The sequence below is a fragment of the Symphalangus syndactylus genome, chromosome 11 (genome assembly GCF_028878055.3).
Source record: "Symphalangus syndactylus isolate Jambi chromosome 11, NHGRI_mSymSyn1-v2.1_pri, whole genome shotgun sequence".
NCBI lineage: Eukaryota > Metazoa > Chordata > Mammalia > Primates > Hylobatidae > Symphalangus > Symphalangus syndactylus.
In genome coordinates, this window is record NC_072433.2 from 15454211 (window position 1) to 15470046 (window position 15836).

Consider the following 15836-nt stretch of genomic DNA (forward strand, 5'->3'; position numbering starts at 1 on the left):
AGGAATCTGTCATGGGAGATCAAAAAAGACATTAAGCTTGGAATAATCCATGTCTGCTTGTTTAGCCCATCAGACAAATCATTTGCAATTAGGTAGGATCCTCATGCTGAAGAAGGTAGAGAAAGAAAGCTTGCACAGAAAAGTTAGAGGCCTCAAGTTGGGAAAGCAAACAAACCGAAAGCAGAGAGGAGTCACCCAAAGGAAGCAGCACCCAGTGAACCCCTGCCGTGAGTCAGCACGAGGGAGGCCCAGCCCTTTCTAGGGAAGCCTGATTAAAGATCAGGCTCAGCTGCTGCTGCTGCTGCTTGTCCCAAGACCAAGTCGTAATAGCAACTTCCCTTCCTCAGCTGCCTAAACTTTTTTTTTCCCTTGTAGCTGGAGAGAAGTGTCACATTTTGCTCACTCTCAACCTTCCTCGCCCACCCCCTTCCCAGAGAACGTGTGCGGTGTGTAGGGGGTGCTGTGAGCCACCTCCAGCCTCGGGTGGCTGCTGAAGTAACTTTCAACTCCTCTCTTCTTAACACTATGAAGTGTCTCGGGAAGCGCAGGGGCCAGGCAGCTGCTTTCCTGCCTCTTTGCTGGCTCTTTTTGAAGATTCTGCAACCGGGGCACAGCCACCTTTATAACAACCGCTATGCTGGGTAAGTGGAGCGACATTCATGCCCTACACAGCTTTGATTTGGATCTGGGGGCCGGTTTGCTCCAGAGTGTGCCTCACTTTTTCTGATTTGGGGGTCTCTGAGTGAATCTGCACACTTTCGCGGTCCCCTATATAAAATGCACTCACAGCTCTCTGCTCTTGGCTTTAGCTCACTGAGAGAACGTGGTGGGCTCCAGCCTGGCTTTTTATACTTTTTATTATGTGCCAGCCTCAGCTGTGGACCCAGGGTTGAATGGGATTCTGTCTTTGGAGTAGCCGTGGTCAGTATTTGCAGTGTTTGCCTTGGTTGATGCTTGGAGATGCTGTTGTCCTACACGATTTATGACCTGAAAACTAAGCCTTTCCTTTACAATTGTATGTAGGAGCAGTGGGTTGAAATTCATCAATGATTAAGAACTGAGTGTGATTTTTTTTTTGTCTGTGCTTATTAGTCTGTAAAGTGGTTATTAGATTTTTAAATCTCAGCAATGCAAATGATTCAACTCAAAATAAGCAGAATAAAAGTAGTCAACTGTAAAATTATGGATAGTTTTTCTGAAGGAAAAACATAGGAATAAAACAATCAGTTTTGTCCCCCCTCTGTAGGTTAGCATGCTTTCTATATGCCTTTCTTCAGGAGGCAGAGGGCTGGAAGCCGTGTGTTACTATGCACATTCTTATTATCCTGAAGGCTTGCTGTGGTATAGACAGCATGTGATTTGCTCACATATGCAGGGGGTCGTTCTTTGAATCTGGAAATTATGGCTTGCCCGCACTTTAGAGCTGGAAAAACCTTAAATAGTTCCTCTAGTTCAATTCCTTTTTACAGAGGAGTAAACTCAGTGTCTTAAATATTTTTAAATAGGCTACTATCATTCAATAATCACCACCTGAGAAAAGTTTTCATGTAGATCTGGATCATGACAAGGTAGTGTACAGTGTCTTAAAACCAAGTTGTTTATTTTAGAAATAGTGTAAAAGAGAATTTACAAGTGTGACCCTGGAAAAGAGAATTGCATTTCTCTTTCCCAAAGAATCTTGGCACTGCCTTTAGGGTTCCTCTGAATACAGTGCTTACAGAGGAAATTTTCGAAACATGTCCTCAGTTTTAGGGGAGGCAGGATGGGATGGAGGTGTTGGCTGAGGTAGGGGCTATAGATGGCAATATGATCACGGATTTTTCCACACCAGTATTTCTGGGAGGAACAGAAAGGAGTTAACATCCCAGGGCTGCCTTTTGGCCTGGACATACAACATCTCAACTTTACCTCCGATAATTTGTGACTCCTTTAGAGATCTGGAAAAAAGAAGCTCATGTTTAAAGACTGGTGGTGCAGGCTTGGGTTGTGGGGAACTTAATTCTGACTCTCCTGGCTGATGTCAGGTCAGATGATAAACATATCACAGATTTAGACACGCGTGTATGACCTAAGACCTCACTCCTCCACTCAGCTGTGGCTCTGTGCATAATTATTTCAGCGTGCGGCACTCCTCCGTGATAAGTTACCAGGCCTGCTTCAGCTGAGCAGGTGTGCACCCTTCCCTAAGCACCACTTTGCAGAGGAAATGAGGCCAACGGTGGCACCCTTTTCGTATAGAATCTGTAGCGACTGGAACCCTTTAGGAAAAAGTTTCATTACCTTCTCTGTTTTCAGCAATGGACATAATAATTGCTATTTTCTCTTCAGTTGCTACATAAGTTAATCCCAAGTGTATAAATTACCAGATGTCTAAAAGTAGGAGGGAAGAAAAAGATGAGAGAATGAAAAGAAGTGAGTCTCACTCAACCATTGCAACAGAAGCCTAGAGCTTCTTTTAAAGCAAAAATATTTCTGAGCATATTCACTGTTAAAAATGGGGAATTTTAACCTACCTTCATTAGATATGTCATTTTCTCATCGCTAAAGACAGAATGCTGCTCAGCTTTGAGAATGTTTTGCTTTGTTTACTCTGAAACTGCTTTCTGCAAGTTTAGCCTTCTGGTGAACGAAAATCTGATGGGAAGACATGGTAGACGAGCGTTTAGCAGTTTTTTTGGCTGGTTTCATCCACCCAAAGTTATTCTGAGCCATCTCATTTTTATTCCTTAATAATTTTTCTCTTTTGTCTTTTGCTACTAATGAAGGGGCAGCCCTAGTTCTTGCATTCATGTAAAAATATTTTTGTAGGTCTTCGTAGAATCTTATAATATGTGATTATCATTTGCAGGACCCTGAGCATGAATAAAAAATAGAACACACAGGGCGGACCAGCATGCCTCCTGAGAGCAGCTAATGAGGCCAGTCCTCTTTAGACATAAACTAGTAACAATTGGATAGTGCTAAGTGTGTAATAGATGCTTAGTAAATGGTCAATTTAAGTGTCTCGGAAAAAAAAAATTGCCTTGGGATGGGTAGTGGGAGATTCAGGGAGAAATAGGGATGATTACGGTCATTTAAAAAGGTTAGAAAGAGTAAGACCTATTGGCTTGCACAACAGGATAACTATAGTCAATAATCTAATTGTACCTTTTGAAATGACTAACAGTGTAACTGAATTGTTGTAACACAGAGAATAAATGCTTAAGGGGATGGATACCCCATTCTCTGTGATGTGCTTATTTCACATTGCATGCCTGTGTCAAAACATCTCATGTACCCCATAAATATATATTGGGTATATAGAAGTATATACATACTACTATATACCCACAAAAATTAAAAACTTAAAAAAATGTGTAGAAAGACTACAAGAAAAATCTGATGACAAAAGCTAGTGCCTTTTTTGATAACTGTATTAAACACTTACAAGACAGATCTTTAAATGCATAGAAAAGGAATGAAGCAAAGTGGAAAATAACGACTTCAATTATATTTATTGGTACTTAATGTCAAGGGCTTCAGGGGTTACAAATGCCAAGCCAAACATTTCAGGGATCAATAAATGTCCGTCAGTAAGTGAGACATGCAAACATCATTCTGTGTTTCTCTTTTTCTCCCTCATCTCCCTGTTTTCCCAAAAGCAGACCTGGTTATTTATTATACTGTGATATTGAAACCAAAAAAAATCTTCTGCATCACAGAAAATGAGGGTAGATTTTTAAAATAATGGTAAAAGAGAGATCTCAGGCAGTAACAATAAATTCTGGCAAAATTGTAGAACTAACATGGCCATGATTTTTGAAAACTACTTATTGAGTGCCTTCTTCATGTGTCAACGTAGCATAAGTCTGAAGTTTAACTGCCTGGGTCTCAATTTTTGCTTTCCCACATTTAGTAGCTCTGTTATCTTAGACAAGTTATTTAACTTCTTTGAACCTCAGTTTCCTTATCTTGGACAATGGAGGTAATATTTGACCTTCCTCACCAAGTTGCTGGGAGGATTCAAGAATAGCATGGTTCTTGGCACTTTGTAAGAACTTAACAGGATAGTAAAATACTTACCAAGACTTAATATAAACATTTATAAAAACATTAATTCTAAGAACAACCTTATGCATTTGTTATCCTCATTTTACAAATAGGCTAAATGAAGTACAGTCCAGGTAGCCCAAGTTCAGGGCTAACTAACTCAAGGACACACTTGAGATTCTCACCCAGCTCTGCCTGACTCCACCACTGTACTTCTCACTCTGCCACTTATTCAGGCATAGAGAAGAATTGCTTTTAAGAAAAACTGGAAGATTTAATCTTGTTTGGGGAACTGATAGTTTCAGAACAATAAGGGAAAAGAGATTATATAGGTAAAATTGGAGGTTTAATCTTGGTCACCTTCTCGAGGGTGATGAGTCACCGACAGTGAATCATTATTAGAAAAGCATGCAGGGCCCATAAGAGATAGAAAACAGAAGATGAAAGAACTTTCTATTGTCACACACACACGCGCGCACACACACACACACACACACACACACACAAAAGTAGCACAGAAAGTAGCTGTGATTGTGTGCCTTTGTTCATGCAAGTATTATTTGGATGCCCATTGTGTGCTGAGAACTTGGCCAACAGAGTGAATGCCCTCTGATAGCTTGCTGTATAGTAGAGAAAATTGCCCACACATCAAATTACTATACAATGTGTAAGTGCTGTGTGGTAGCTGTCCCCAACCTTTTTGGCACCAGGGACTGGTTTTGTGGAAGACAATTTTTCTACGGTTGTGGCGGGGGTGGCTTCAGAATGATTCAAGTGCGTTACGTTTATTGTGCACTTTATTTCTATTGTTATTACGATATAATATGTAATGAAATAATTATAGGACTCACCATAACAAAGAATCAGTGGAAGCCCCGAGCTTATTTTCTTGCAACTAGGCGGTCCCATCTGGGGGTGATGGGAGACAGTGACATATCATCAGGCATTAGATTTTTATAAGGAACATGCAATCTAGATCCCTCGTGTGTGCAGTTCACAATAGGGTTCTCGCTCTGATGAGAATCTAATGCTACTGATGATCAACAGGAGGCAGAGCTCAGGTGGAAATGCGAGCAATGGGCAGCAGCTGCAAATACAGATAAAGCTTTGCTGGCTAGCCTGCCACTCACCTCCTGCCGTGCGGCCCGGTTTCCAACAGGCCACCAACTGGAACTGGTCTGTGGCCAGGGGTTTTGGGACCCTGCTGTATGGGATGAACAGATTCCTGAGGGCTGGCAGAAGAGTTCAATGAACTAAGAAGGAGAGGTGAACATCCTTGCTATGGCCTTGCCAGTTCTGATCATCTAGCCCTGCTGTACGTAGGCTGAGGGTGCAGAGAGAACTGGCTTCCTATCATCACGGCTGCTTCTTGGGACTGGAACCAAGTAATACGCTCATATTAATCTACTTGTACTGGGTCTGCTTGCAAAGTTCCATGGACTCCTTTTTTCTCGTGACAGCCCTGCATTTATTGAAGATGCTCTCACGTCTTGGGACAGTTTCTTCCCCCTTCTTCTTTGTGTCTCAGGGAAGCCACTTTGATGAATGGCATACCCTTTGTTCCCATGACCATAGGTATGAGCAGGGCTGGGTATCACTCACTATGCATGCAGCTGGTATGTGCTGGTTAGCCACACCCGTGCTGTGCTTATGGCCCCACTTACGGTTATTTGTCCACAAGTCAATAGTCATCCATGGAAACAAGATATGACTATTCACAGAAGTAGACTTGAAGTAAGATTTTTTTTGAAAAGTAGTTTGGGGCCAGGCACGGTGGCTCATATCTGTAATCCCAGCACTTTGGGAGGCCGAGGCAGGTGGATCACCTGAGGTCAGGTGTTCGAGACCATCTTGGCTAACATGGCAAAACCCTGTTTCTACTGAAAAATACAAAAATTAGCCGGGCGTGGTAGCATGCACCTGTAGTCCCCACGACTCAGGAGGCTGAGGCAGAAGAATCGCTTGCACCTAGGAGGCGGCAGTTGCAGTGAGCCAAGATCATGCCATTGCACTCCAGTCTGGGCATCAGAGCAAGACTCAGTCTTAAGAAAAAAAAAAAAAAAAAGTAGTTTGGTCCTTGAAATGCTATAAGCAAAGAGACTGCACACTGGATGTGGCATACTGAAAACAAAAGGATTGTGAGAGATAGTGACTCAGTAGAGCAGTTTCAACCCCAGAGACATAATACTTGTTTTCTACCTTACCTCTCAGGCTATTTCCCCACCTTTCTCTCAGGAGCAGTTTTTGTCTTCTTTTATGTCCTGATGGTGGCTTCCTTTGAATGTTCTCTGAGCTTTTGGAAACCTAGTCCTAGAGCACAAGAAATCAGAGCCAGTCATGTGAATCTGAGTTGCCTTCTACACTGGTAGTTAAGGCTCTTTTCAGATATGATGGACATAAGTCCCCCTTTTCCCAGGACTGGCCTGGGGTTGCCAGGGACTATCCCAATTTGCACCTGCTGTTCTGGTGTAGTCATCAGCAGTGCTCCCTTCCCAACTGAGAAGGGTCCTGATTTAATGGTAAATTGTTGGTTTGACCTTTTTTATTCTTCACTATGTTTGCATCCTTAATGAGTTTTATTCCATGTCTTCAAATATGCCTCTTGTCTCACTCCTAAGGAAGAAATTCATCTCTAGTTCCTTCTGTTCCTATAAAAAGTATCCCATTTGTACTCTCCTCTCTCTTGTAATGACCACCAGCCACATATAAGACTTTTTGTTTTAATCTCAGTCTGGGTTAAGGTAGTTTTCTCCTAACTGATCTGCCATTCTCTAGTCCTTTCTCATACTGATGAGCTTATTAAAATAAGGCTTTTTATCATGTCACTCCCTTGCTTAAAGACCACTTTGGCTCCCTATTGGCAACTACATTAAAGGCAGAATCCTCTGCATGGCTTTCAAGGCCTCTATCATCAAACTCTTGTTTTCCTGCCTCTCTTTCACTTATCCTACACCCTGAAACCAGATCTAGTCAGATCCGAGAAGTAGAGAGCTTCATTCAGCATTGCACACCTTGAATAAACAAAGCAAGCAGGCCCCATTCATAGTAAGAGCCTAAAGCAGGAAAGGGCCATGTCAGCTCATGAATGACAGGTTGAAATATGTGGTCTACATTTGGGGGCGTTAAGAACTATAAAGGATGTGTCCTTGGTTCTGAGGTTGGTTAAGAACGTTTCCCCACAAGTTAGTGTGTAGTTGATGGAATAGTTCTCCAGTGCCTTCTGGAACTTCCTTCTAGCTCTTGCCCCTTGTTAATGGTAGAATATTTTTAGTTTTCCTTATGCACTAGCTCAAAGTACAGCCCCTAGGTGCTGATTGTTTATCAGCTCATTATACCCAAAGCTTTCTTCCCTGCAGTATGTTCTGTGTTTTGGGGCTTCCTGCTTTGCTTGTTAAAGACATGCAGTGCTGCAGTCCTCTACGCCTCTGACCCAAACTCACAGGCAGACAGTATGGGGTTCAGCACTTCCTCTGCCCACTGAGCTAGTAGAAGGAGAATTGTTTCAAATGCTTCTGGGCTCCACTCTCCTTGAAGCCCAATCTGATAATGAACCCTTTATTTTATAGCACCAAGGTACTTTCTGGGTAATACCATTAAGCAAAATCACTTCCAACCCCTGAAAAGCAGCAAAGGATGTTAACGTTTTATAACTTCACAGCCTATATTGTGCGAGCTACAAAAGCATTATTTTTTTGTCTTTGTAAATGGAATGACTGAACAGAAAATAAAAACGTTTTTGGTGACTTGTTTTAGAGTTTTCATTATGAGCAATCAGTAGATAACTGGTTTATTGGATTAGAATTTGCTTTGCTAAATTAATGGCTTCTCAATCCGCCTCTAGGCATTAGCTTCTTTATGATACAGTGGAATGCGGAATACAGAGCTTTAGGATCTTGTTCCAGGTAGTGTCGTAAATTTCCTAAAAGATTATTTTATGAAAGGTTGAATCAAACTTCTAAGTGTTTCTCTTCAACATAATTACAGCCTTTGTTCTTTTTTTTTCCAGTGTACTTTGAAAATAGTAAAACATTTTAGTATCAGTGTTAGTAAGGATACTATTGGGTTGTTTTGTTTTGCTCTGTATTTTGTTTGTCTGTTTCTTAGTTCTTCTATGACAAAGAATCCTAAACCTCCATAGCTTAAACAAATCCATTTCTCTTTCCTGTAAAACTCCAAAACAGCTATGGCTGGTTGGTGGTGACGGAGAACCAGGCTGCTTCTGTCTTGTAGCTCTGTCATGCTCAACATTCAACTTCCAAAGGAGGAGTCTTCCATTTCTCACAGTCCAGCCAGCAGGAAAGTGGAAAGAAAAGTCACTCTCCTGTAATGCCACAGACCAGAAGTTCAAACATCACTTCCTGCAGGCCAGAATCAGCTAGACAGCCCTAGCTGCAAGAGAGGCTGTGAAATATAGCCTTTAGCCAGGGGGCCAGATCTGGGAGAACATATTAGAGATAACTACAGCAGTCTCTCTCTGAGTGGTTACGCTGGCTGATATCCAATGACTACCAGCCCATTCTCCCTTTCACTTGTTTTTTTTTTTTTTTTTTTTTTGAAATAACAATATCTCCAAATGGATGTTTAGAATTTTGGACTTCCAGCTAATTAAAAGTGTGCATTTTTTCTTCTATGAATGACATTTTTTAAAGTCATAGAATGTCAGGACCAGAATGGACAAAAAATGTATCATAGCCCAATCCCTTTTTATAATATATGAGGAAGCAGAACTCCATAAAGGTAAAAGGATTAGCAGAGCTATCGGTAGAGTTAAGACTAAAACCCAGGCCACCTGAGTTCACAGCATTCTTTATAGTTGACAACACCACCTTTGGTGACTCCAGAAATCTTCTTACCCTTTCCTATTCTCTGGCGTCATTGGGGATGAAGTAAAGTGATTTGGCAAGGCTGAGAAGTGTTTAACAAGTGAGGATTTCATTTCGTATCTATAAATATTTGCAGGGTGTCTGGCCCGCTGCTAGTCTAGGACTACAGAGATGAAAGAACAGCCCACGTGCACAGCAAAATGAGTAACTCAGGCAGGTAAACAAACAGTTCCAACCCTGGGATCCTTGTGCCTCCAGAGAAAACTCTTGATATCAGATATCAAGCAAGTGCAGGAGAGGGTCACCTAACCCAGACTGAAGAATGGACAGAAGGCCAGAGAAGTCGTCTTAGATGTGACGATTGCAAAGGAAAAAAAATTTTGAGTGGTTTATTAAATATGCAAGATATTTTGACTTTTTCTTTTAAATGGCTGGTATTGAAAGGACATGGTCCTGATCTCAGTCATCAAGAAAAACTAGAGATTAGGTTAAGGCTTTCCAGACACAGGGAATATATTGGTGCAAAGAACTACAGGTGAGAGAGCTTGGTCAAGTCTAGAAAATCAGGGCAATTGAGTATGGCTATAACAGAAGGCATCTTTCTCTGAGGGAGTCAGGAGGCGGGAGGGAAGGCTACAGAGGTAGGTGAGGTCCCATAACACATAGTTCTGATTTCTCCCAAAGGTAACAGTATGTTCATGAACAATTTTAAGCAGGGAATTTAGTCAATTCAATTTTTAAAAGAAAGTTCTCTCTGCTATCATGGAAAAGGGAAGGCTGGAGGGCTGAAGACTGATGTCAAGATGACTGGGATGTTAAGGTGACCTTAGTAATACGAGATAGTGCCTGGTTAATGGCAGTGACATTGGAAGAAAAAGGAGGGAACCAACTAAATATTTAGGAGGTAGAATTTTCACAATTTTTCCACTATTTCAAAGATGGGATAGTGTAAATTGAATCTCAGAATCGGGTTAGTAGACTGCCCTTTGCAGAGAAGATAAGCACTTTTTTGGATATGTATTGTTTGCGCTGCCTATAAAGTGCCCAGTTGGATAGATGGATCTGAAGCTCAAGAGAGACCTCTAGGCTATGAAATAGATTCCAGAAACTGAGGTGTCAATAGAATTTCTTGAAAGGTTTGGTATAGGATGGAGTACCCTGGAAGAACTCATTACATGAAAAGAGGGCCAAAGACTCAATAGAGCAGAAGGGGAAAGGCAGAGAAGAAAGTAGCAGAAAGGTCTAGAAACAGAGTAAGAAACACAGGAGATGTCAGTTAAAGGAAAATAAGGGATCCAAGAAGGGAGAGGTTAATCACATCAAGTGCTGCAAAGTCATGTCCACTGGGTAGGCAATTCAGGACATCATTCATGATATCAAAGGTGCTTTCGGTGGAGTGGTGAATGGAAACTAGAGCAGGTAGGCTGAGAAGGGAATTGGATGTCAGAAAATTAGCAGTGAAAGGAGACCATAATTTCAAGAAGCTTGTCCATGAAGTGGGGGTGAGGGCAGTGTGGGGAGCTGATAGATTTAAAGGAGTGTTTTGCCATTTTGCTTTTACTCCTTAAGATAGGAAAGATATGCTCATATTTTATACCAGGTGGTAGAAATAAGGAAAGGGAGAGACCAGTGATAAAGGAGAGACCACAGGAAAGTGAAATGGAGTCAGGTGTCCACAGAGACTGAAAGCTGGCTGCCCTCTCCTTTCTCTGTAAAGTAGAAGGTGGGTCCCGGTCCTATGAAGAGAGAGGGGAGATGACTCGGGACCTTCAAAGGGATCACCAGCATCACTGAGGGGCCAGCTGTTGGTGTGGATGATGAGTCCATAAAGGAACCATAAACCCAGATCCACGGGTTTTCTCCAGGATCATTTCTGAAGAATGTTACCTGGAATGTGCCCCTGGAGGGAGAGGGGAGGGAAGGCTGCAGAGGTAGGTGAGGTCCCATAACACACGCTTTTGATTTCTCCCAAAGGTGACAGCATGCTCATGAACAACTTTAAGCTAAGAACTTAGTTGATTCCATTTTTAAGAGAAAATTCCCTCTGCCATCATTGAGAAAGGAAGAGCAACTTCTGGAGCTCTAAAAGGAAAGAGGGCAGAAATGTAACAGCAATGGAAGAAAGAAAAGAAAAAGACTGCCACTAATTTATATTTCTCTAACATTTAATAAGATGATATAGGACTTTGTAAATCAGAATATAATACAAGGTATTATATTAGGTAAGTTATGCTATTAGTGGGAAAGTCTCATGTAGACACATCCTGTCACAAAATTGCCAATTTTTTTCATTACCTTCTATCATCCTAAGGAATTAAGAAAAAGACTGAAAGTGTCTTAGTGTCTTCTTAGCCAAATCTATTCTCTTCCTCATTAAGTTATCAGAAAACTGGAGGTGCCATCTCCTCATCCATCTTCCCAGTTCTCTCATCCTTCCTCATTCCACAAACACTTACTGACCCAATACCAGGAGAGTAGCAATTATCACATCCTGACTGTCATTTCTTATCCCCAAGGATGGTTAAGAATCTTCAAAGTAGCTGTGCCAGGCAGTGTCTTGCAGAGGAAACGACAGTCTGTGTCTCCTGAGGGCTTATGTTTTAATCCACAGTCTAAACTGAAAAAGAGGGAGAGATTTAAAAAAAATGAACAAGTATTTAAAACCAAATGAAAATGCAAGTATATTAGGTCAACACACTCTTCCTGCTTTTTTCTACCTTTGTTTTTTTAACACACACGTCATGTATTTTTATAGTATTTCAATCTTAGCAACTGATAAAAGATGAAAGTTCTAGGGTACCACACTCATCACTAGATGAGAACCCTGGCCTATGTTTGCACTTGCAGAAGCTGGAACCATTTGCACATGTGACCTCATTGGTCATATTTTCATTTCCCCTATCTCCCTTTCAGAATGTCTTTATCTTACCAGACTAATTCATGAATCACCAACATGTCAACTAGGTTCCTTTTTCTGATTTTGTGACTGTAATGAGAACACAAGATTTATAATGAGATGATTGGGGGGGTCTTATTATAATCTCTCCATCATGTTTGGGATGATGGGATGATGTGATGGGATGTCTGATGATGTGATAGCAATATATTTGGCATCAAAACTGCTAAACATATTGAAGGTTGGAGGCATTTGGGATTAGCCTGTATAGCAAAGTATTTGGAGTAGTTAGAAATTTGCTGCAGAAAAAAAATATTCTAAGCCCTCGACTTACAGGCAGAAAAAAAAGGATACATATGGGGAAGTCCAGTTCTCCCTAAGTTTTCAGAACTCTTTGTGCAAGCAGAGGAAAATGTAAATCATTTTAATGTAATATCTGACAGAAATCTTCTTAATGTAATATCTTACATCTTAATGTAATATCTTACAGAAAAATTACTTCAATGTTTTGGAGAGAAATTTAGTCTGCTTTGTTTTTCTCTGCCTAAAATGAGGGTTTTCTTTTTTTTTTCCATGGGGCCCTGGTTTGCTGAGGTCATGCACCTTCCACACTACTATTCTAAAAACTCTCCAATTACTTCAAGCACCCACACACACCTGTACCCTCTCTTCCCCCCAATGCCTGACACCACACCTTTTATATAAGAGCAAATAAATGTATCTTTCTTGATAAGAGGGAGGCTGGTGGCTCACACTTGTAATCCCAGTAGTTTGAGAGGCCAAGGTGGGAGGATCACTTGAGCCCAGGAGTTGGAGACCCAGCCCGGCCAACATGAGAAAACCCTGAATTTACAAAAAAAAAAAAAATTAAGTTTGCCAGGTGTGGTGGCGCATGCCTGCACTTCCACTACTAGGGACACCGAGGCAGGAGATCACTTGAGCCCAGGAGAATGAAGCTGTAGTGAGCCATGATTGCACCACTGCACTCCAGCCTGTGTGACAGAGGGGTGCCACTGCACTCCAGCCTGGGCAACAGCCTGTCTCAAAAAAAAAAAAAAAAAAAAAAAAGAGACGATGCAGCAATTGACCTGAGTTATCTCAGCTTCCATCCTTCCTACCCCAAACTCTACAGGTTCCTGATCCCGCCCCCACCCCCCCTCTCCTTTCCAAGGCAATACTTTGTGTATTCAGTCAGCACTATTCATTGAGTGCCTACCATGTGCCCATTTTAAGGCCTAGGGATATAGCACTGTAGGTTCTAGGAATACAGCACTTATTTAAGTCCTAGTGAATAAAACAAAGTATCTTGTGAAGTTTACATCCTAATGGAATGACAGAAAATTAATATGCCATAGTAGTGAGTTCTGATAAGGACTCTGAACTTAGATAAAATGTAGAAAGGTGATAGAGTGTCAGGAGAGGAGATGAGAAGAATAAAGTGAGACTCCTGATTATGTGAAGATCTGAGGGTAGAAACTTCCACTCATGGGAAACAGCAGGTGAGGTGGAAGCCCGTGTGGCAGGTCCCTGGACAGCTGGTCTCAGACCAGCAACATCAGCACCACCTGGGCACTTGTGAGAAACTAAAAATTATCAGGCCACCTTCCCCTCCCAAATCAGGAGTTCTGGGGGTGGGGCCCAGCAGTCGGGCTTAACAAGCCTCCAGGTGATAGACGCTACATTTTTTTTTTTTTTTTTTTTTGGAGACGGAGTCTCGCTCTGTCGCCCAGGCTGGAGTGCAGTGGCACAATCTCGGCTCACTGCAAGCTCCACCTCCCGGGTTCAAGCCATTCTCCTGCCTCAGCCTCCCGAGTAGCTGGGACTACAGGTGCCCACCACCACGCCCGGCTAATTTTTTGTACTTTTAGTGGAGACGGGGTTTCACCGTGTTAGCCAGGATGGTCTCAATCTCCTGAACTCGTGATCCACCCGCCTCGGCCTCCCAAAGTGATGGAATTACAGGCGTGAGCCACCGTGTCCGGCAAGAAGCTAAAATTTGAGAACCACTGTTGAGGACAAGCAGCAGGGTAACATGGCTGGAGGCTGTGGGTCAATGAACAGTCACTCGCCCTTGGTTCCTGCTGCTCTGGTCCAGACTGTGTTCAATTTCCGTTTGCTTATCACTGTGAAACCTCTCAAAATCACCTGCAGCTTCTTCCTCTGTCCTTCTTCTATTCTGTGCATGTTCCTCCACATCTGCCCACCTTTCTCAAACAAGTTCAAACTCTTACCTCCTCCAGCGCGAGTTCTCCTCTGAGAGCCCATGCCACTCTGTCGTTCATAACACTAACCACGTGAGGCTCGGTATTACAGTTGTATGTGGATGTCCTATCTTTCAGGAAATAAGCAAGTTGAGAGTAAGATGCTGTATCTTCTTATCTATATTCTTACAGTCCCCAAATAGTGTTTAGCATATTCAGTGAAGATTTTCAAAGGAAAAAGGAGGGAAGAAGAGGAGGAAGGAATAAGAGAGAGCGAGGAAGGAATGGGGGGCAGGAAACTAACAAACTAGGAATCGAATTGCTGACACCTGCAGGCAGTTTTATCACACTAAATTTCATCAATGACAAGTGGTGAAAAACAGGAACCATTTGCCCTTATGGCTTTCGGAGGAATGTGGGGATCCCACAGCTGCCACACTTACGTGCTTAAGGGCGATATTCCCACCCTCCTGCTGATTTCTCCCTGTTCAATGTGTTTTGGGTATCACTTGTACTATTATCCAAATTTGGCCTCAGATACTTTATTTATATAGGCTCCTAAAAGTGAGTGGACCGGCATTCTGCTTGGGGGAGGAGATCTCTGAGGCAAAACTGCTGTTTCCTGGCTGGCCTAGAATGGGCACCAGCTGGTCAACACGTTTATTACCCATTACCTTTTACCAAATTTAGAGAAGCAACCCTTGCCTTTTTGTCATTGCTGCTTTATCCTCTAAGGAATAGACAGGAAGTCATCTGAAATTGTAGATCACTCCTCAATCATTCATTTTGAGCCTAACATCCTCTCTAGTTTTTGACTAATTTTTACAAACCAAAGAACTTCCAGTGTATCTTTCAGAACTTTACTGGTCATGTTCTTCCTTTAACTCTTTTTCTATCTCTTTAGATGCCGTGATTCAATAAGAAGAAAGTTTGCTTGCAATTTCTATACTTGGTTCCCCTACTCAGATGCCCATACAAATTCCAAGTACCACAGAAACAGAATAGTCCTGGAGAGTACAGTCAGGCTTCCTTTAAAATAAGGCAACAGTAAAAATTCAAACACAGAGAGTTGATCAAATGTGATTTGAAGAGTCCTCAGAATGGGGGCATTTTCTGAGCCGAGCTCAGCATGCTGCCCAGAGAGCAGTCCAGCCTGAGGGAAAGCTGGAAATATTCAGACAGAGGTGGTGTGAAATCAGTTGGTCCCTATGAGAAAGGCTTAAAGCCTTAGCCTTGAGTTAAGGAGTTGTGGAAGAAGTGAAAGGATGGGCACCAGCTGAGAAATAGCAAAAAGGAAGGGACTCTCCAAGGGTGAAACCACACTGCATAGTTTCTCAAGAAAAAGTATGGCATACCAAAGGACTTGCCACTATCTTGGCCTCTTTTTTTGTGTGTGAAAAAGCATTTGTTTTTTTCCTTCAAATGCAACTTGTATAGACAGCATTTAATTACAGGGTGAATAACTCACCATGGACCCAGCTATTGGTAGCTTGGTTCTTTCTAGGAAAGGAATCTTAATAAGAAAAAAGTTAGATTAAATGGTAAAGTAGAATTATCGCCAATTCAAAGATTCAACCAACTATTCCCAAATTAGGTATTCTAAACCAACTAGTGGAAAGATGCAAAATCAACATGGTCACCCAGTCTCATTTCTATAATAGCAGGATTGCAAATACTTAATGATTTCTTAAGAATGAATAAGTTTTATTGTGACTACTTAGCAAGAATTTTGTGCCCTTGAACATACAGTATAATTTATAGTTATTACACATGGCTTCTGGTAAACATACTGTATTTTTAAGTATTAATCACTCCAAAGATTCTTCTGTTTATTACATGGGACAATGAAAGCCAGTTACTCATTTCACTCAATCTAAAGATATCCAC

General features: G+C 41.8%; 1 protein-coding gene across 4 annotated transcripts in view; it reads left to right on the forward strand.

Annotated features, from left to right (window-relative positions):
• Positions 1-213: 213 nt before the first annotated feature.
• Positions 214-15836, forward strand: part of CPA6 (carboxypeptidase A6) — a 366630-nt gene continuing 351007 nt past the window's right edge. For 2 of the 4 annotated variants that reach the window (XM_063611539.1, XM_063611542.1), the window contains exon 1: positions 281-641. In XM_063611539.1, coding sequence (XP_063467609.1) covers positions 526-641 — 116 coding nt within the window. In that variant the 5' untranslated portion in view covers positions 281-525. Of the gene's footprint in view, positions 642-15836 lie in introns of all 4 variants that reach the window. The other 2 variants (XM_055298960.2, XM_063611540.1) reach the window with 2 other exon arrangements.